The sequence below is a fragment of the Achroia grisella genome, unplaced genomic scaffold (genome assembly GCF_030625045.1).
Source record: "Achroia grisella isolate CSIRO2021 unplaced genomic scaffold, CSIRO_AGI_Agris_v1 utg551, whole genome shotgun sequence".
Classification (NCBI taxonomy): Eukaryota; Metazoa; Arthropoda; class Insecta; order Lepidoptera; family Pyralidae; genus Achroia; species Achroia grisella.
The window spans coordinates 402,920-423,722 of NW_026712935.1; the positions used below are offsets into that span (position 1 = coordinate 402,920).

The following is a 20,803-nucleotide window of genomic DNA, read 5'->3' on the forward strand; positions in this document are numbered from 1 at the left end:
TTATCCGCAGATCCGTAGCCAACTAATGGGATGGCAGAACAATACTACGTGTATCTTCAGTGTAATAAAAATGATACGCTGTTTGAACAATCATTCTGTCTTCTCCCCTCCTGGGAGCCGGAGGCGAAAAAGGAACGTCGAAGTTTACGCGATATGAAAGTATAACATCGAGAATAATACGATTTGAAGACTAGTTACTGCGAACCATATGGATACTGGTTTTCCTATGAATTGAAATAAATTACATAATTGGTAGAGACACGACGGTAATTCCGAACAGGGAAGCCTGAGGCACTATAAAGTGTAAAGTTATAACGTTTCAATGCGAATATTTGCACCTGTTCAGTTTTATTTATTAGATAAAAATATTTATTTTCAATGAAATACAACCGATCATTCCTTGAATCATTTCAAACAGTAAAGACGGTAGGTAAGTACGACTCAAATTCTGAGCATCGTACTGCTAAAACAATCTTGCTTTTACTTTTAAAAGACTTTGTCTACTTGCACTAGCAGTGTGCCTACCACCGTTTATCAGATTAAGTTGATTTGTCATCAGTGTTGGCCATATCGTTGAATGTTAGTAAAAAATAAATAATTTATGGTAACAGACAAATTGATCGACAACATGATCTTTTATATGTAGATCTATAAATTGGGAAGTGAACTAGGTCATGACGCTCTTAAAAGTGACGTATATTAAAAGCAATTAGCATCTTAATTGCTAATTCACATATTTCTCTACAAATACAGTCACAGTATATTTTTGAATCGATTTATGTGTGGTACACACAAAAAGTAACGCGATATCTCAAAAAAAATGAAAGACGTGATTATTTTTGCAAACTCAAACTTTATTGACGTTATACTCAATACTTAGTTGACCTTATGCTCATTAGTAAACTGCGTAGCAACTGTGACAACATTTTGTCAGTTGCTACGCAGCTTACGAAAGAAGCTACTCATCTACTTCAATCGTTATTAGCTTTCGATATATTTCCTACATTATTCCCAAAGGCGCTATATTGACCTGATTTTTTTCACTTTACCCTAATGAGAGCAGTATCAGATTTATTACATTAAGTCCCAGCTGTGCAGTGTCGTTAGACTCTGCTGGTGTATTAAATCCATTTTACTCATGAATAAACAATATTCGTTTTCATTCAATAGGGTTGTATTCTTTTCTTAGTTTTTTATTTTCGAAGTTTAAATATATTGTTGATTTAATTGTGCACATATACTTTGTTTATATTTCTAGATTGAGATTTTTCTGTAGGCAGCAAATTACTTTGTAATCTGTGTCCCGGTTTGAAATATAGCAGTGAAGAGTACTTAGAAATGGGATAGGTATGAAAGCACAACTAGTATAGTATATAAAGTATATTTAGTTGCCTGTTTCCGTATATAGGCGACGGTTCAGCTTATTTGCCATTCCAAAAAGCCATATAAGTGCAATCGTCAATCCTTGGGGTAAAAAAAGGTTTTATAATCAAAACAGAAATTTCGTTATTATTATATAAACATTAATTTATATATATATTTTATTACACATAGTTTAAGGACAAAACAGAATTAAACACATAGTAACTACTAGATTTTTAATCGTATCCAACAAGTTAATTCTAAATGACATTCTTAAACTCAATCTTAACTAAACAAAATGGCTAAAACATTTCATCCTTTCATTTGACATGTCAGATACAAAAAATATGTATAATTATTACAACCGAAAATGCACACATTTCACTGTGATCAAATAATGAATGGAAATGAAAATATGTTCAGCGTCCAATATCCGGTACCACAATTTTGGTACCTACACAATTTACACAGGCTGGTGTCGTATGGCTTGCAATATGAAGCCACTTATACAGATCACTGCTTCTGCTTCTGCTAGAAAGCCTGTAGAAAAAACAACTATACTAAATAATTTGTTTTTTTTTTGTTTATTACAATACATTAAAGAAAAGTTAAGTTTAAATACTTAACTTTTCTTTAATATATTGAAATAAAATTAACAAACAAAAAATTACAACAACTAATAACAACGGAAATCAGTCAACGTAAAGTTTTACACACTTACAACTAAACTAAAAATATATTTATTAAAAAAATAATGTCATGAAGCTAATTAAGTAAACCGTCAAAATATTTATAAATATTTTATACTATTTATGGATCGTAAAAAGAGTATTACTATTACCAGTGGGGATCAATGGCATAGTAGCCATTTTTAGTTCGAAAAACGGATTTAGATGGCGTCATTGGTATCGAATGGAATTCAACATTGTTTTGTAATCGTTTAAAACCCAAAACTATGTTTTTAAAAAGGTTTAATCTATTTTTAAAAAGTCATATATAGATGTTAAAATGAAATAATGCGTTTTGAAAAGTAATTTTCATATATTTACTCATTTTGTTGTTGCCTTGTATTTGTTTACAATTTAATCATTGCTAATTGGGGCTTATTGTTTCCAAAATACTTTCATAGATGGCGCTGTTTTCATTTGTATCACCGTATTTTAAATGTTTATTTTATATTTTCAAATAATAAGTACTTACTATATTATTATGATAAATTAAACATAAAAAAAGTTTAAGTAAATATAAAACAGCTAAACAAGAAAACCATATTATTCCAGTAATACTTATTTAGAAAGTGTTGCCATATTAAATATAAATGCATAGATTTATCGATTTTTTCGAATAATCGATAACAAGATATTACAACGCATTATTCGATGGTGCTTTTAATTAGTCTTTGCAAACAGTAAAATTTCATCATTTTGTATTATACTCTTATTTGGAACGAATTGCAATGCATAATTTTTACTCGACGACGGCAAAATAGAGAGATTTTGACAGGTATGCAAGTACTATATATTTATCTGTTCGCTCATAACTTCGAAACTTGAAGAGGGAAATATTAATTAGATTGATCTGATACAAGTGTACTCTATTATATCAACCACCACGAGGTCGCCCTGGTAATTATAGCAATTAATGACATTAGTGACATAGTTCTTCTATTAAAAAAAATAAATACCTACTTATTGTAATTTAATGAATGTGAATTGAATGTGGTATAGAGTATATAAGGTCAGCTATACCTTTATGAAACCTCAATAAACAAGTGTTATCTATATGGTATCTAAATTACTGACATTGGTAGCTAAATATGAGGATCCTCGAATTTTTAAAAATACTCATAAGAAACTTTACAAATACTCGAATTTTGCTTTTGTAGAAGGATATTTTCAACCTTACTAAATTGTACAAGGTTTTGAAACGATAATCATTCATATTACTATGATATATTACTGATCCTAGTACCTACTATTCATGATAATTAGTTTTTTAATATCTCCATTCGAGGGTAGGTTATTCATAATTTATATTATTAGATTTCATCACAAATAAAAATATCGATTTAAAATCGTAGGTTGGTCCATATTTTTTTATTATATCGAAATGACAACGAGTACTGGCAACATAAATGAAATGTTAAAAATATAAAATATAGGAATAAAAGAATAGGATAAACGACTTTAAGTCAAATGCTTAAAACATATTTTCACTAGCATTGGATTTTTTCTCTTTTTTCATCATTTAAGTTAAGTAGGTACTTCAACTTTTGAATTGTTCCTGTTCAGAGTTCATTGAACTTCTTATTTTTTGTCAAACTCAATAATTTAAATGTGTCTAAGGACTACTACAAATATTTAGTAAACTATCGTGTCTTTGAGGATTATCTCATAACTATAAGTTGTTAAAAACTTGCCTATGTATGCGTGTGTATCTTTCATATTAAAATATAATAAACATAGGTACTTGGTGACCGCTTTAATGTGGTATTATTATGTTTTTATTATTGTTATGAATGTAACTTCAAAAAACTAACACTGATTTTATAATTTTTGATTGATTGAGAAAATACTGAAAATTGTTAATCAAAATAAAGTACTAAACAGTAGTATTATTTTTATATTTTATTAGAGCTGAATGAATATGATGTATGAATAATATGTTTATTCAGCAGTTTAAGGTTACAGTTTAGTTACTTTCATGTAAATTCATTCATGTAAGTTCATGAAAATGTAACATGGTATATGATATTGTTTTCAGATTTTCCTGACATCAACAACTTAATACTGAACAAAGTTTAAACAAATAAGAGATGATATTCTAAATCTCCTAGTCATTCAGATGAAGATAAATAACATTTTTACTGTAAAGAACAGGAGTTCAAGAGAATAAGAAGTATATATATATATAGGAACATTTTACTGTATAAAATAATAATGCAAGTAAAAATAAGAGAAAAAAGCAGAAGAAAAATCTGTAAATTATTAATCACAATGCAATTAATAATATAATTAAATAAGTAAGAAAGCAACGGACTAGTGATGAGAAGAAATTCCAAGTAATTATATTATGTGTAACCGACTGCAAATAAGTTTATGATTTAAGCTCATGATTATTATTATATTGCTTCATCAACAAATCCAGGAATATTTTGTGTACCAGGAATTAATTATGAAATGATTTTGATGAAATATTATGTCTTGATATTGATTTATTTGGAATATAATATAAAAATAACAGAAGTGTTTGAAGTTTTAGTGGTATAACAGACAAGCAGTGAAAGAAATATTATTGTAAATTATTAACAATTGTTTATTCTGTGATTAATAAATTATTTAAAAGTGTTTTATTACCTGAAATAAAAATTTTATGATCTTCAAGTGTTGTGTTCATGCAATGTTAGTTTCACCTCATTCGATTTAAAATGTCAGGAATTATTTACTACATAATGATTTTGTATTAGATGGTAATCATATATATTTTTTAATGCAATGTGTATAATAATTCCCATTTACATCAAAAAACTTTGTGTAAATCTATATTTCTCTGTCTATAGACTTTGGTTGCGGAATACTAATAAGAAACAAAATCTAGAGACTGTAGTATATCACAGCATCCCAGAACCTTGTATTTAAGTCATATAAGGACTTAGTACCTACCTAATACTTGCTACTTTTTTAATCAATTAATTAATTTGATCTCAATCATCATGATGAACAATGATGATAATGTTGAGAATACTGCCAATGATGAATTTTATGGTGGTCATAAATAAATACCACCGTCACTATCGTCAACAGTCATTATTGATCTCATCATCATCACCGTTACCCTCCTTCATCCATATTGTCAAAAGTTACTACCTACTATTATGAACTGAAATGGTAAATAAGCTGACGATCCATCCAACCACGACGCTATCCGACGTACATAATATTACGTATATATTATTAAACAGCATTACGTCATCATGTCGTGCCCGCTATATCCCGCATACGTTATCATTCCGGAGAACATAGATGTTATGTCCAAATATCCTGTAATTTCGCAGCTTAATTTCAACTGAATAACAACTTACATAAATACCAAAAAACTAGCAGTAAAGGCGTAGTTTGTAGATATCGAAGGTTCTACAAATAGGTATAACATCAAAATAAGTACCTACATGTCATTAGCACCGATGTAGTATCCCTGAAAGAACCTATACATATAACAGATTGATGGTTTGCAGATATTATTTTCAGTTTTACTAATTGCCAGTTTTACATAATTAACTACATATTGAGAAATAATTATATACTGAAAATTATATGAGGTACCCATATGCACATCAATTGATTATAGCTAAAATCTATCACTATCACATAACAATTTAAATAAAAAAAACCGTATTAAAATCGGGCTATTCGTTAAGGAGCTATTGCTCCTTAACCGATAGCCCGATTTTAGTGCAGACGCGTTACGACATATCTTCGTCGGGAGAAAAAAAGTAGGCATGTAAAAAAGTAACTGTAACATAGTATATAGATACATAGGTACATTAGCCGTGTCTGTAGACTGTCAACGAACAATATTATACCTACATTGAATTTTCGATTGTACCCAATCAGGAGTTCGATACAGTTATATATCTATTATGTACGTATCTTTGCAAAACAGATGTCATGTAGACCGAATTCTCTGCCATCTATTTTCATGCTTTATTACTAATCACCCACTAGTAATCCGAACTGCTTCAGATATAGCGACATCTAGCGCCTACGGCGGCGAAATAAAATAGCCCGAAGAATAGCCCGAGTTAGGAAGGAACCATTTTCTTGTATGGGATGGGGTATCTGTATGTAATATTATATTATCTGTGCTATTACTATGCCGTGCCGTATACCTAGCAGCGGCAACAATGAATATAATGTACCAATCGAATTTCTTACCAATTCTTCTTAACTAAAGTAGTTAGCCGAAATGCCTTCTAATATTTTTATTTTAAATAAAAGGCTACTTTTTAAATATTTTTTTATTTATTGCCATTAAAACTATATAGTAGTTAAATAGAATGCAAAACTCACCAAAGCTAAATTTTAAGTATCACTTTTCCAAAGTTTAATAGTCTTGTCGTTTTCAAGTGCGGCCGACGCAATTATGTTCTCGGTGGGGTGACAAGCAGTACAGAGAACCGTATCCGTATGTCCTGAGAGCCGTTGAACTATTTCTTTTGATTGAAGATTCCATATATAGACTAAGTTGTCTTCTGAACCTGATACTATCCACTGTAGACAAAGAATTGGAAAAATTAAATATTTTTTTACTTTCTTAACATGAATCATTTGTATGGGTTTGTGTGTATGGTGTGTACAAGTCAACAACGAATTTTATGTATAAGAATTAAAAATAACACAATATTAGATAATTTAAATTAGGGTTTCTAAATTAAGCAAGATGAGATGAAATCCTATAGAAGAAAATTGTTAAATGCTTAAAATTTTCAACTTTATTAGTATCCCAAAATAGATGGAGTTGTCTATTTTAAGTGTGCATATCGATCTTCTGATGGATTAATGACAATGATTGAGGATCGCTGTGGCTGTCACAATGTGATTGTGATGCTGTTCGTGTATTTACGCGCGTTACCACCTTCCATCAGGCGGGCTGTCATTTTGTCATTTTAGTTACATAAAATTCTACTAACGTATAATTCCATAGACAAAAAGATATAAGTACCTTTCCACCGGTGACACTGAAGTTAGCAAAAATACAATATTTCTCATTTTTATGTCCAGTGTATGTCTTTAGACACTTGCCGCGGCTGTAGTCCCATAATTTTAATGTGTTGTCTAGAGTAGCAGCTAATATATATTTTCCGTTTGGTGAGAACTTCACGAATGATACTGGAGGGTTGTCATCATCTATTAACGTCTTCAAACATTGCCCTGATGCCGTGTCCCAGATTCGACTAAAAATTCAAAAATAAAATCATTGATACATAAACTCAATAATTATCAATACTCCAAAATCTTGTTATTCGAAAATGAACATCCTTGGATATGTAAACTAATGTAAACTTCAGTCACAATATAATTATTCAATAAAATAAAATAATTATATAAATAATAAAAGTACTGTGCTTTGAACATTTTTATGCATGGTATGGTATATGGAAAGTGTGAATTGGTTTGTACCAATAAATTATAGGATATTAATTTACCAGATTGTCTTACCATAAGCCATCATAACTTGATGATACAATGAGACTCCCATCTCTATTAAAATGAACTGCCGATACTGGATCTGAATGTGCCGGTAATGTTTTCAAACACTTTCCTGTCAATAAATAAAATATATGTAGACAATCATAAGCCCATTCATAATCTTATTAATATCATAAACGCGAAAGTTTGTGAGTATGGATGGATGGATAGATGGATGGATGTTTGTTTGTTAGTCTTTCACGAAAAAATTACAGAATTACAGATATTGACGAAACTTTACAGTACATAGCTTATACATAGCCTATAAATTTCATGCGGATGAAATCGCGGGCACAGCTAATATTATACAAAAATAATATTTTATACATAGATCCTTTAAGTTCTTACCTGTTCTTACATCCCATATTCTTACACTTTCATCAAAACTGCCAGATACAATAAGATTGCTTTGAGGGTTAAAATTACAGCAGAACACATAATTACTATGTCCTTTTAACGTTTTTAAACATTTGCCTGAACTCAATTCCCACACCTGTAAATACAAAATAATGTACATAATTATGAAGAAATTCAATATAAAAAATTTAAATCAATATTCATAAAATAAGTATAGAAACTACTGTTAACTTTGGTAGAGATATTACGTAACACAGAACAAGTTTTATGACGCATTTTAAAAGGGAAAAATTATAATTAGAATTAATCTTTATTTAAATAAACTTAATATAACTTCACAGCACTTCTGAATAGTATTTTTTTTCTACCGTTCATTCAGAAAGCAGACTCATCACAAGAACACAGAAAAACTATTGCATATTCCTCTTTTAAATAAATGTTGTTCAACAGCACATATTCAGGATTTTGTTGAATACAAAGTTCCAAATAGCAAGATTGAGAAAAGTAAAAAAAACCTATTGAGTAACAACATATCAATCACAGTTAACAGAACAGAACCAGGCCCTGCAAGCAGCACCTATTCCAGCATGAGTATAACCGGTGACAATATTTTAGGGAGCCCAATAACCCGTCCTGGGTAATTGGGCTCCCTTGGTAATATTGTCATCACACCACCACTTGTAAATGTCTATCATTTAAGTGAGAATGACTGACTCATACACTTCACCAAGTCATAGAAAAGCTGTTTACAAGTTGGATAAAAAATGAGTTACATTACTTTTGATCGACACATAGATGCATCCTGACCACATAATTGATCAGATACGTTCCAAAATCAGTTTATTCATACACATTTCAACATGTAGAATATTTTTTTATAAATAATCTCCATTATAAATATACATATGTGACTGAAAATTATTTATAAAAAATATTCTGTTTCTAAAACTGATTATTTTGTAACTGTTTTACGTCAATTAAAAATATTATGACTAATATGAAACAGAATGAACATGCTGTATCTATAAATTATCTTAGTTTATAGAAGAATTTACATTTAATGTAAAGTTTCGCATACAAGATAATGTCCGTTTAACCTATACACTAGCACCTGCGGGACATTGCCCGCCGAACATAAATACCGACTATAAAGTTTATAATCGTGATCATAATATACGTCAGGATAAAAATGCAGGTGCTGCCCATATTATATGTACCTACAAATAACGTAAGTATTAATTTAATACCACGAGCTGTCTATGTTCAAGTTTACTTTGTTCAACTTTTCCCGCCGACTGTATATTACATTATCGTTCATATATTGGTCACAAATGAAGCAATTATTATTATCTCATAGTAATAAAAATGTTGTTTCACAAAGAAAACTGTTATCGAGCAAGAACTATTAAAGTTTCGCGCCGTCAGGTCAATCAACAGTTAATAAAAAAAATATGCGAAATTGAACCTTATCAAAGACCTCAATAATTATTTACTTTTTTTAGAAAGAAACTACTCTCTGGTCTCGTGATGTATAAGAAAACAAACAAGGCAACTTTAGTTAAAATCTTTCGAAACCAGTTGTTTGGGCTTTTATCACTAGTTTTATCAAAGTAAACCTTCCTTATCTAAGCAATAGTCATGAGAATTTTTTCTGGATGGTATCTTTGAACATATACTAAAAACTTTTACAATAGGTACTGATAACATGGTCTGATATGAAAATAGTAGATAAAACAAAATATAAATATACATATGTAGTAAAAGTTCTACACAATTAATATAAAATTATTAGACTGATTGTATCCGATATTATATATATTATTATTATTTTTATTATAGTCCTGTCATTTTAAAAACAAGAACTCAAAGCTAATTTTATTCTTAACACCTAACTTATTCATATTAGTAATGATATACAACTATTGTCTGCTTTCTTATGTCAGCTAATGTAATCTACTAATTTGGAAATCTGAAAAGACATTTGCAAACCTAACATTCATCAAATCACATCAGATTCATATTTGCAGTTTCATCTATACAATAATAATAAATGTCTATATATATTAATAAAAGTTATTTAAATAATATCAATAAAAAATCTAGACTAACATTATTATATTGTTAAGATTATTGACAGCCTCTGTGGTCTAGCAGTTTAGCTTTACTTCTGATGGTGGCAAGTTTGATTCTTGCAGTGTACAAATATTTGTATTCATGAGTATGATGGTTTTAATTGGTCTGGGTGTTTTCTATATACATTATCCAAGTATACAAAAAACTTTATATAAGTATTTGTGTCAATTGTCAAATATTAAAAATATATATATTATTATTATTATCTATAAAGATAAAGAATAATAATAATAATAAACTCTTTATTGTGCACATAGAAGAAATATATTAAGAAAAAAAAAACAATAAATAGAAAATATATAAGGTGGTCTTATCGCTATAAGCAATTTCTTACAGACAACCTGCAAGATAGGACTATCATACACAGAAGAGAAAGATCAATAACGTCATCAAGTATAAAATTAGTAGTTATTAATTTCTTGCTCATTCTTCTTGTGATGAATCTACCACCGGAATGAGTGGAGATTAAAACTAATGTCTATTCAAAAGTGCTTATATTAAGCATATTTGAATAAAGATTATTTCTACTTATAAGCTTTCCATTGAAAAGCCTCTAAGGATAACAAAAAGAATTATGAAACCGACAAGAACTATTGGGAGAATATTGAATAACTTTATCATAATAAAAAAATCATATGCCTCTAATTTTCAAAATTTGTTGGTAAATTAAATATTTCAGATTAGCCACTTTAAGTCAGATATGTCTATTTAAGCTGAGTATTTATAATACCTTTAATGTTTTGTCATCACTAGCACTGACAATGAGCCGACTATCTGAGGACCAGGCCACATCACTGATTCCCATTTTGTGGCCTGATATAGTCTTCTCAAATTTGCCATCGTAAGCACCCCACACCTTTATAAGTTTGTCAGCAGCTGAAAAGCAATACAAGTATTATATAAGTACAAACATTTTGTTTAAATTTGTATTTTTTTTATTTATAACTAACTAATACTAACTAATAAATTTCAAAGTTGGTGAATATTTAATTTGTAGATTGTCATAGGTACAAATATAGTGCTCTGGCAACTCCCTATATAATACCTATATATGATCTAATTAATACCAATTTATATTAAATATTAAATTTATGATACATATTTTTCTAATTAATACAAATCTAAGAATTTCATATTTTTTAAAGTACTTTAAAAGATATGTTAATTGTCCCGGGGTAATTTGTAAATATTATGTATTTTTAAAACATTAACATAGCTAATACTGTATTCATTCTGTATAAAGTACTTATTCACTGTTATTGAAAACCAGAATTATGTGTACAATAATATTAAACAAGAAATACTATGGTACAAATAACTTTCCATGGTAGTGTGTCATTAAGTTATCTAAAAACTGGGACATTGTGCAATATTTATCAAATATGGCAGTACCACCACATTTATTATATTATAAAGAAGGGTGGCAATTATAATTCTTTTTTCATTTAACATTGTGTAACATCACACTAAGTACAACAATAAGAAGCCACATTGGACCCTGACTTTTGACACAAGGTCCATAAAAGTACACAAACTTTATATACAAGAATTAACATATTTCTATCAGTTACACCATCTGTCATATATTTACTCATAAATTATGAGCCCTCAAGGACTGTACTTAAAGGTCTTATTTGAGTAACACTGCATATAGTATGCTAGCAACGACGAATTACGAAAATGTAGGATACTATCAAATCGAACAACAATTGTACTTACAAGAACTAGCAAGCCATTCTCCGTTAGGGCTGAATTTTACTGACGATACCGCTTTCGTGTGACCAGCAAGCGTAAATTTCAGAGTGTAATTCGGCTTCTGAAAAACAATTGAGAAATTAGCGCCAAATCGCACGTGTTCAATCATAAAGTTACATAAACATGTGCCGCTCGCGACTGACGCAAAGCTATGAAATAACAATAGTAAGATGAAACTTACCGCCACTGAAGATTTGTTAGATTGTGGAGCGCTTTGTGAAAGCGAATTTGGGCCTGTTAGATTAGTAGAAGGGCCACCGTGTGTTTGATGCGCAACAGGATGGCCTGGCCCCGGTCCTAGCGGCACCATGTTTTAACTTTAGACGCACTACGTTTTCCTTTGTTTGTCACCCACTACAGTCACTATCACACAAAGAATAACAATTATAAATACAGTTTAGAATAGATATCCGACGGAACTTGAGGGCCACTCGCGTTTTTTTATAATCTTCAACATAGATATTCATAGAAGATTCTAAATTCAGGCATCTCAATGCGTGCATATTTCGCGAAGAGGATCAATTATACCAACAACATAAAGTTAACATAACTACCGTGGAGGCCGCTGCCCGCGTCCCACTCTAATCTATGACCAACATACTAATAATGTAATGTTGCCATATTTAAGGATTTTCAAATTCGTACAGAATATTATATTATCTGTGGTAACACTGAGGAACAATTAGTGGACATTACAAATAGAATTATGAACTATTACTCAGAGCAAAAAAACTCGACTAAATTTCTTTTTTTTTAAAGCCAGTTTATTTAAATTGTTAAACACTTCGTAAATATTCAAATTAGGGCTTTCTGAAAATCCTCCTCCTAATAAAGGATTTGGTCCCTTTCGCACAGATAATGGTATAAGCTCATAATAAAATCATTATACATAATACAAAACCTTACAGTGAATAAAATTTCAAATATTATGCGGGTCATTAAACGTAAACTACCCAAAAAGTATAGAGGTACTTGCACAATCGTATAATCAATAAAAAATCCTTGGCTCTAAAACAGTTTTGATATAATTTTCTAATGTCAAGAATAGTTGTCATATTTGACCTATCGCAATCAATCAAGGTTAAATTTGACAATTCGAGTTCACCGTGTTGACCGCTGTGTTACGTTTATTTAAATTAATAATAAGAATTCTGCTTTACTTTAAATTTAAATATACAGAATATAATGGCGCTAAACAAACTTAGTATTGACGCTATTAATTTAAGTGGCAAAAGAGTACTGATTAGGTAATTACTTATATATCATGTAATAAAAGTTTACTTACTTCAATATACTTTAATTTCTTTGTATCTTTTTAGAGTAGACTTCAATGTACCGCTAAAAGAAGGTGTGATTACGAATAACCAACGCATAGTCGCTGCGTTGGACTCCGTTAAATATGCCTTGGATAAAGGTGCCAAATCTCTTGTTCTCATGTCACATCTTGGTCGACCAGACGGGCAAACAAATCTTAAATATACTCTAAAGCCGGTCGCAGAGGAACTGAAGAAGCTACTAAATAGGTAAATCAACTAAAATGTAAAACCAGTACTATAAAGATTATAACTTTGTAATATATATTTTAAAGACATAGATTTTCCCAAAGTGATGGTAAAGTTTTTCTTTCTTTTCAACAACGCAAACAGTATATCCCTGTTGTAGCGGTCTCCTTTCTTTATAAAAAATGTGATTAGTGATATCTGTTACCTAAATGCCTTAAAGTAAATTGTAATATAAATTTTTATTTTTTAGGGATATTACTTTCCTACCTGATTGTATAGGGCCTGAAGTGGAGGGTGCATGTGCTGATCCCCCAGTCGGATCAATTATTCTATTAGAGAATCTCCGATTTCATATTGAAGAAGAAGGCAAAGGAGTTGACACTAATGGATCAAAGGTTAAAGCCGACCCTGCAAAAGTTAAAGAATTCAGAGCCAGCCTTAGAAAGCTTGGTGATGTTTACATCAATGATGCTTTTGGTATGCATTGTTTCTAAATATGCCTAAATATTTATATTCATTGTGATATTGAGGCTTGACTAACTAAAATGGAGGATAATTTTAATACTACATTAATTTAATAGTTACTACTTACATACAAACATATGTACTAAAAAAAACTGCTTGTCAATGGGTCCAAACAGTCTTTCTTGTAAAGTACATATATACCACATTTCCAGAAGGATGTCTACTACAAATCAGTATACTGAAATAGAATAGAATCAATTTTGCTTTCCTCAAAAATATGTATTTAGTTTGGCAATAGTTAAAAAATACCATAAAAATAGGTACTGCACACAGAGCTCACAGTTCAATGATGGGAGAAGGATTTGACCAAAGAGCCAGCGGTTTCTTGCTAAAGAAGGAGTTGCAGTACTTTGCCAAAGCTCTTCATGAACCTGAAAGGTAAACTACAAAACTATAATTTTGCAACTTAACAATTTTACATGTTTAATGTTTCTCATATTATCAATATATATCAATATATAATGTTTAAAGCTCATGATGTAGAGCTTTATGTCATCACTATAATCATATTGAACTTATATCCCATTATATGTTTGGCAGTTTTCTCTATTTATCATTATACCAACTACTTTTTTTAACAATTAATTAGTACTACGATAAATAGAAATTTTATTAACCATCTAATAAATTGTATTCATCTTGTAGGCCTTTCCTTGCAATACTTGGTGGTGCTAAGGTGGCAGATAAAATTTTGCTAATAGAAAATTTGCTGGACAAAGTTCATGAGATGATCATTGGTGGTGGTATGGCTTATACATTCCTCAAGGAAACCAAGGGTATGGCGGTAAGTACACATTCTTTTGTTTCACCATTATTTCCTAAATATTCTAGATTATTAGATAGCATATACCTCTCATTGTTCTAAAATATAATATTAAAACCTGAAACCTCAAAAATCTCCTACTTTGTCGGAGATTTTTGATATTTATTTAAAATTACTTTACCAAAAATATAACATAATCTCATACTACTATAATCTCATCCTTTTTATTACTATTTTCTATTAAATTTTAATAATTATGTTTTAACAGTATACATTATTTTGTTTTAGATTGGCAACTCTTTATATGATGGAGAAGGTGCTAAAATTGTAGCTAAACTATTGGAGAAGGCTGCTAAAAATAATGTGAAAGTACACCTTCCTGTGGACTTTGTCACTGCTGACAAATTCGATGAAAATGCTCAGGTAATTCTTAATTTAAGTTTATGTTATTAATTGTAATAAACAAATCTAAATATATCATCAGCACCATCTAATTCTGAATTAAACAGAGCATTTGACTATGGACAATTGACAACTAATAGAAATATTTAAATACATTAAGGTTGAACCCACAGCCATTTAATATCTATAAATAAAAATAAAATTGGAGTGTCTGTTTGTAATATTGAAATAACCATTTTTTGCATGCTTTGATGAAAATAAATATGGTACTTACACCAAAATAACATTTTTAACAATTTTTGTCTGTCTGTCTGTTTGTTCCGGCTAATTTCTGAAATGGCTGGACCGATTTTGACGTGACATTTTTTGGTAATGAGAAGTTATATAATAATAAGGTATAATAATAAGGAGTTATTTAAGCTACTTTATTTTAAAAAAATATTTTATTTTAGAAAAATAAAGTTAAATTCCATGCAGACGAATTCGCGGGTACAGCTTGTAAATATATATTTTAGTGAAGGTGTTAATATATTTATGATTGAAATACACATGAGCTGTATAGAGTTTAATATTAAGATAATAGTAACTAATTTTATTTAACTGTTTAGGTTGGATCTGCGACCATCGAGAGTGGCATTCCAGATGGATGGATAGGATTGGATGTTGGTCCTAAGTCAAGGCAACTCTTTGCTGAACCAATTGCAAGAGCTAGAGTCATCGTATGGAATGGGTATGATTTAAAAATTTCTTAAATGTCCATGGTATCACTGCTGAACTGCAATTCCAGAGGACTAAGATGTCATGCCTCTTATCTTATAATGTCTCTGTCTAATTGGCATCCTACAACCGAAATACTGCTTTCAAAGCAAACTGTTTGGCGTCTAAAATAAGTAATACTATGCCACCAACATAGATAATTTTAATAATTATGTATTGACAGTATAAATTATTTTATTTGAGATTGCCAACTTTTTATATCATACCTCATATGAAGAGTTGGTATCCACATTATTAATTCTAAAATATCTACCTGGTTTAAACTAAAATAACTTTTTATGTATGTAATCCATATGGCTTATTTTTGTTTAATAGCCCCGCTGGAGTATTTGAATTTGAAAAGTTTGCGGGTGGCACCAAGGCCCTCATGGACGACGTTGTAAATGCAACTAGCAAAGGAACTGTCACTATTATTGGTGAGTATACTCACTCTGCAGTGAGACCATCGTACAAAAGTCTTAGTTAGTTACAGATTTTTTTATATCTGTAATGATTCAGGAAAAATTGCTTGTACATACTTAATGATTACATCTTGTATAGAAGACGGTTTCTACTTACTATAGCATGGCCTTTAGTTTGATTGGTATTCCAATGACATAAAAAATATTTCTGTTTTCGTATACGTATACGTGCGACTTTATACAAACATCGGTAACAAATACAGAAATAATAATAATAATAATCCCAGGAGAATTCACACAGCGCCATCTAGACCCAAGTTAAGCTAGTTAAAGCTTCTGTTATGAGTACCAGATAACTGATACAAATACATAGATATATTTTTATCATAAATACATACATATTATACATAGAAAATACCCAGATCGATACAAACAATTATAGGTACTCAAGAATACAAATGTATATGCCGTGCGAGGAATCGGACCAGCGACCATTGGAAGTAAGACGGTGTGCTAAACCACACCACACCACCGAGGCCGTCGTTAAATAAAAAATAGGATGGTACTGTTGTATTTTTATATTCCGTATATGACTAGGTGGTGGTGACACCGCTACTTGCTGCGCCAAATGGGGTACTGAGGACAAGGTCTCTCACGTGTCAACTGGAGGTGGTGCGTCACTCGAACTTCTTGAAGGTGAGTATTGTTTTTAAAGCCACTGTTGATGACTGATCGTTGCAAACTCTAGCATACCTAGCTGTTACAGCTGTGAATTTCGTCTGCTTTAACATCTTTAAAACTATTAAAGCTTACACGGAAATTTACTATTTTTATAAAACAATATGTACTCCTGATACAATCTATTTTTATGTTAAATTTCGTTACAATGTATACAACCGTAATAAAGTAATAAATAGCCTAGCATTTACAAGTATAATATTTGTACAAAGTTTGGTGTTAAGAAACCAAACTTTGTACAAATCTATTTTCCATATAACACACGTTTTCCAACATTTATTACTAATCTCTAGCTTTTACTGTCATTATAGCTCGCACTACTACTGATGAATACACAAAATTACATATCTGTTCACTTTAAAAGAGCATATCTCAAATATTTTAATATTTGTTGTATTATTTTATACTACGATGATTAAGTCAATCTATAACAATATATTGAACAACTGATATTACATTTTAATCTCTCTGACATACCATGACTTTGTCTAATGCCATACTATGACCAAAAAGATGCACATATACAATTATTTGCACATAGAAGCATGTTTATGCTTCTATGTGCAACATATATATATAGATATGTTTATATGTAAACGCTATTTTTACCAACTAGGGCTTTTGTCATGCGCCTCTTTTTCCAATTTGCTGACGTATATGATTTCCGTTTCGAGATGTGCCATGTTTGCAAGTTACTATTACTATTTTTTTATTGAAAATAAATTAAAATTTTGTATATATATATATAAATTATCTCCATCTAACTAGAATAGAACAATTGTAGTCTCAGTATAAAGTATTCATAATGTTTGCAACAGTTTTTATGCAAATATATTTGTTTTCAGGTAAAGTGCTACCCGGCGTAGCGGCTCTCTCCGACGCATAAATTACAAGAAACAAGAAATGAAATAACAAATATATTTTTACTTAATCATAATACATTTTAAGGCATAATAAAATGTGGTGCATTAAACAATAAATTGTTTACAAGTGAAAAAACAAATGAATGTATATTAGGACCTATATGTAGTGTATGAATTATGTAGAGTGATTAGATATTTGTACATTATGTAAGCACCAATGAAATATATATTGTAAATTATACATACATCAATTGATTCTTTTTTCCGTTTGTTTACAAAATGTTAATTAAATTTTAATATATTCAATTTATAATACTACTATTTTCGTATTCTTAAATTCTGCGTATATGAAAGACTTAAAATTCGCGGTATATTTCCGACGAAATAAGACGAAACGAATCAAAACCGAAAACACCACAGCTTACAGAGAATATGTTAGGTATGTAGCTGGCTGAAATATATGGATAGGATCGCTATACCTCTTCCTTACTCATAAACGTCTTTGTAAAGTCTTTCTCTGAAAAATATGTTAAAACTTACATTATCCATGCAACTCCACAGCTGATACACAGAGGCGTCCTGACCTCTGAAGTCACGCATAGTCCTTAGTCCGCCTACGCGGGTCCTGTTAAGTGGAGGCTAGGAGGCGTTTGATCATAGGTATATAATCTTATAAAGTATGTATATAAGCTAATTATATGTTATACTATAATATTATAGAATAGAAACTCCTTTATTCAAATAAACTGAATATAAGCACTTATCAATAAGCTGTCTCATCACAAGAAGATTGAACGAGAAATATGCGTGTTGCTCTTTTAAATAATAATTGTAACTTATGTATTTGTATGTGAATTGTGAATACAAACTACCAACTAGCACTAATTTATTAAGGTCAGAATATAAAATACTCAATAAGATTCTGTCAGTCGTAGTGATCGTAGTGAGCAGACCAGTTTCTACAAGCAGCACTCGTTCACGAGTATGACGGATGATATATAAAATACCAGACACAAGTATAAACATTACAATACTACGTTGCACTACTTGCTGCAATCTGTGTTTATCCAGTACCGCTACTATACGATCGCATAGGTCGGCAGAGGCACTATTTTATAGTAAATAATAAATAGCTGCAATCTGGAAAGTAATGGTCTCCTGGGAGCTGCAACAAAATTGCTTGCACATATAGCTCGGTAACAGTATCGTAAATTCAACAGGTGTTACGTACAATAGAAGTGGATACAAGCAAAAATATTTCGTTAGGCAGACAAAAGCCAGTAGGTACTCTATATTTATGGCCGTCCTCTGTGTGAACGTATATATTAACTACGTATGGATGCAGTTGGTTTGTTATAGGAATAGGATAGATGCACGCAATCGTTTATAAAACCCAAAGAGATATGCAAATAGTCAATGCACTTAAGCTCTATACTCCTATCCCATCGTAAATATTTTTGATGTTAGGATGGCAGAGGATCTAACGGCCCTTCTGATGCTAAATGGTAATCGTCAACTATATGGACACATGATCTGCGGTACCACTCATTTGATTCCATTCCGGAAGACTGTAGTCAACTGTCTATACCTACCGTATAATTTCACAGTCATCGCACTCTTAAACTTGAGACACAGCTAACATAGCAAACTGCTTGGCTGTTGAAATAGGCGAGACAGGGGTGTCCATAGCCGTGCCATAGACGACGTTTACAAAATGAATATAAATAAAATAGATAGACATATGATAATATCATCTCAGGACAGTTCACACAGCAGCGCCATGTAGTCACAAGCTAAAAGCTTGTGTTATGAGTAGGTACTGGACGATAAATACGTATACGTTATTTTGACGTAAATATTATACATACTTATCTAATATTTAATCCATAAAAAACACCTAAACCAATACTACTCATAAATACAAATGTCTGCATCGTGCTAGAAACGGAGTTCGCTACCATCGGAAGTAAAGCAGTGTGCTACACCGCTGGACCACATATAATGTCATTTATTGGTATTCTAAAATAATACTTGCATCCATTGAATAAAATATAATTTGATTTGAAATAACTAGAATGTATAACGTCTGTGTTTGAAGTAATATGAAGTGAGGGCGCGCATCCTATATCTTCATGAGACCGCTATAAAAATATACTAAGGAAAATACGTTATAAATGAAGTTTAACGATGTCATTTTACATGGAAAATGTTTTGAGGTACCGTAATTGAAATTAAATTGTCACGTAGTAAGTAATAAATAAAGTAAATTTAGGTATTTTCCTTGCCACATTTTCGAGAAATAATACCATTACGACAATATTCAATCTTACAATCATTTTTCGAGTAAAATAGATGTTATATCTATATAATATATTTTTGATGATAGTCATTATTCCATTTTGTCTTACAGAATACAAATTGGAAATTTATATAAGTTTCTATTTATTTTTATATCGGATCAAATAAGATTTAATTTAAGAAAATATAATATAGTGAACATAATAATATCTAAATATAGAAAATTGGCTACGCTTTCTAACATTTCTCCTCTATTCATTATAAATAAATTTCACCTCAAAGTACTTTACCCTTTATCAATTAGGTACAGATTTTTGGAATATATATAAATCGTTTTACGCCTGTGTACCTCATAGGCGTAAAACGAAACCAATTTGACCTCTATTGACATTTCCTCTCCCGTAAACAATTTGTTCAAAGTTCATGAATGAATCGGAATTCTGTAATGCTGTTGCATTTTGATCTTTACGCATTGGAGTTAGCTTAAATTTTTGCTGGCATGAGATGCCAGCTACTAAACACCTGTAACTTTATAGGTGGAACTGATTGTATAGAATAGGACAATATGGCAACTATCGATCGGTCCTACGCGCAAGCGTCTTACTTGAACATTCGTGCCAATTTCCAAAAAAATCTTATTCAATACGATTCTAGATCCAATGTAATAACAACGTGTAGC

General features: G+C 30.7%; 2 protein-coding genes across 2 annotated transcripts; one reads left to right on the forward strand and one right to left on the reverse strand.

Annotated features, from left to right (window-relative positions):
• Positions 1–1,584: 1,584 nt before the first annotated feature.
• LOC131848366 (WD repeat-containing protein 5) lies at positions 1,585–12,401 on the reverse strand. The gene is made up of 8 exons (XM_059198190.1): positions 12,037–12,401; positions 11,820–11,916; positions 10,831–10,976; positions 7,959–8,103; positions 7,581–7,683; positions 7,084–7,315; positions 6,432–6,632; positions 1,585–1,902 (listed from the first exon to the last, which is right to left on the reverse strand). The coding sequence occupies exons 1-7, from the start codon at positions 12,163–12,165 to the stop codon at positions 6,444–6,446; spliced, it is 1,041 nt and encodes a 346-aa protein (XP_059054173.1). The 5' UTR covers positions 12,166–12,401; the 3' UTR covers positions 1,585–1,902; positions 6,432–6,443.
• Positions 12,402–12,928: 527 nt separating this feature from the next.
• On the forward strand, positions 12,929–18,119 carry LOC131848379 (phosphoglycerate kinase). Its single transcript, XM_059198202.1, has 10 exons — positions 12,929–13,102; positions 13,175–13,378; positions 13,608–13,834; positions 14,143–14,260; positions 14,528–14,666; positions 14,934–15,068; positions 15,656–15,777; positions 16,140–16,240; positions 16,823–16,921; positions 17,809–18,119. Exons 1-10 carry the CDS (start codon positions 13,041–13,043, stop codon positions 17,847–17,849), a joined length of 1,248 nt encoding a protein of 415 aa, XP_059054185.1. The 5' UTR covers positions 12,929–13,040; the 3' UTR covers positions 17,850–18,119.
• The last annotated feature ends 2,684 nt before the right edge of the window (positions 18,120–20,803 follow it).

What these genes read in the sequence shown, in the direction of transcription:
- LOC131848366 (XM_059198190.1), bottom strand. Translation starts at nt 12,165, where the DNA reads ATGGTGCCGCTAGGACCGGGGCCAGGCCATCCTGTTGCGCATCAAACA. An exon ending in AATATGGGATGTAAGAACAG is followed by an intron (nt 7,684 to 7,958) that starts GTAAGAACTTAA and finishes ATTTATTGACAG; the next exon opens with GAAAGTGTTTGAAAACATTA. An exon ending in TCAGTGTCACCGGTGGAAAG is followed by an intron (nt 6,633 to 7,083) that starts GTACTTATATCT and finishes CTTTGTCTACAG; the next exon opens with TGGATAGTATCAGGTTCAGA.
- LOC131848379 (XM_059198202.1), top strand. Translation starts at nt 13,041, where the DNA reads ATGGCGCTAAACAAACTTAGTATTGACGCTATTAATTTAAGTGGCAAA. An exon ending in TTACATCAATGATGCTTTTG is followed by an intron (nt 13,835 to 14,142) that starts GTATGCATTGTT and finishes CCATAAAAATAG; the next exon opens with GTACTGCACACAGAGCTCAC. An exon ending in GCTCTTCATGAACCTGAAAG is followed by an intron (nt 14,261 to 14,527) that starts GTAAACTACAAA and finishes TTCATCTTGTAG; the next exon opens with GCCTTTCCTTGCAATACTTG.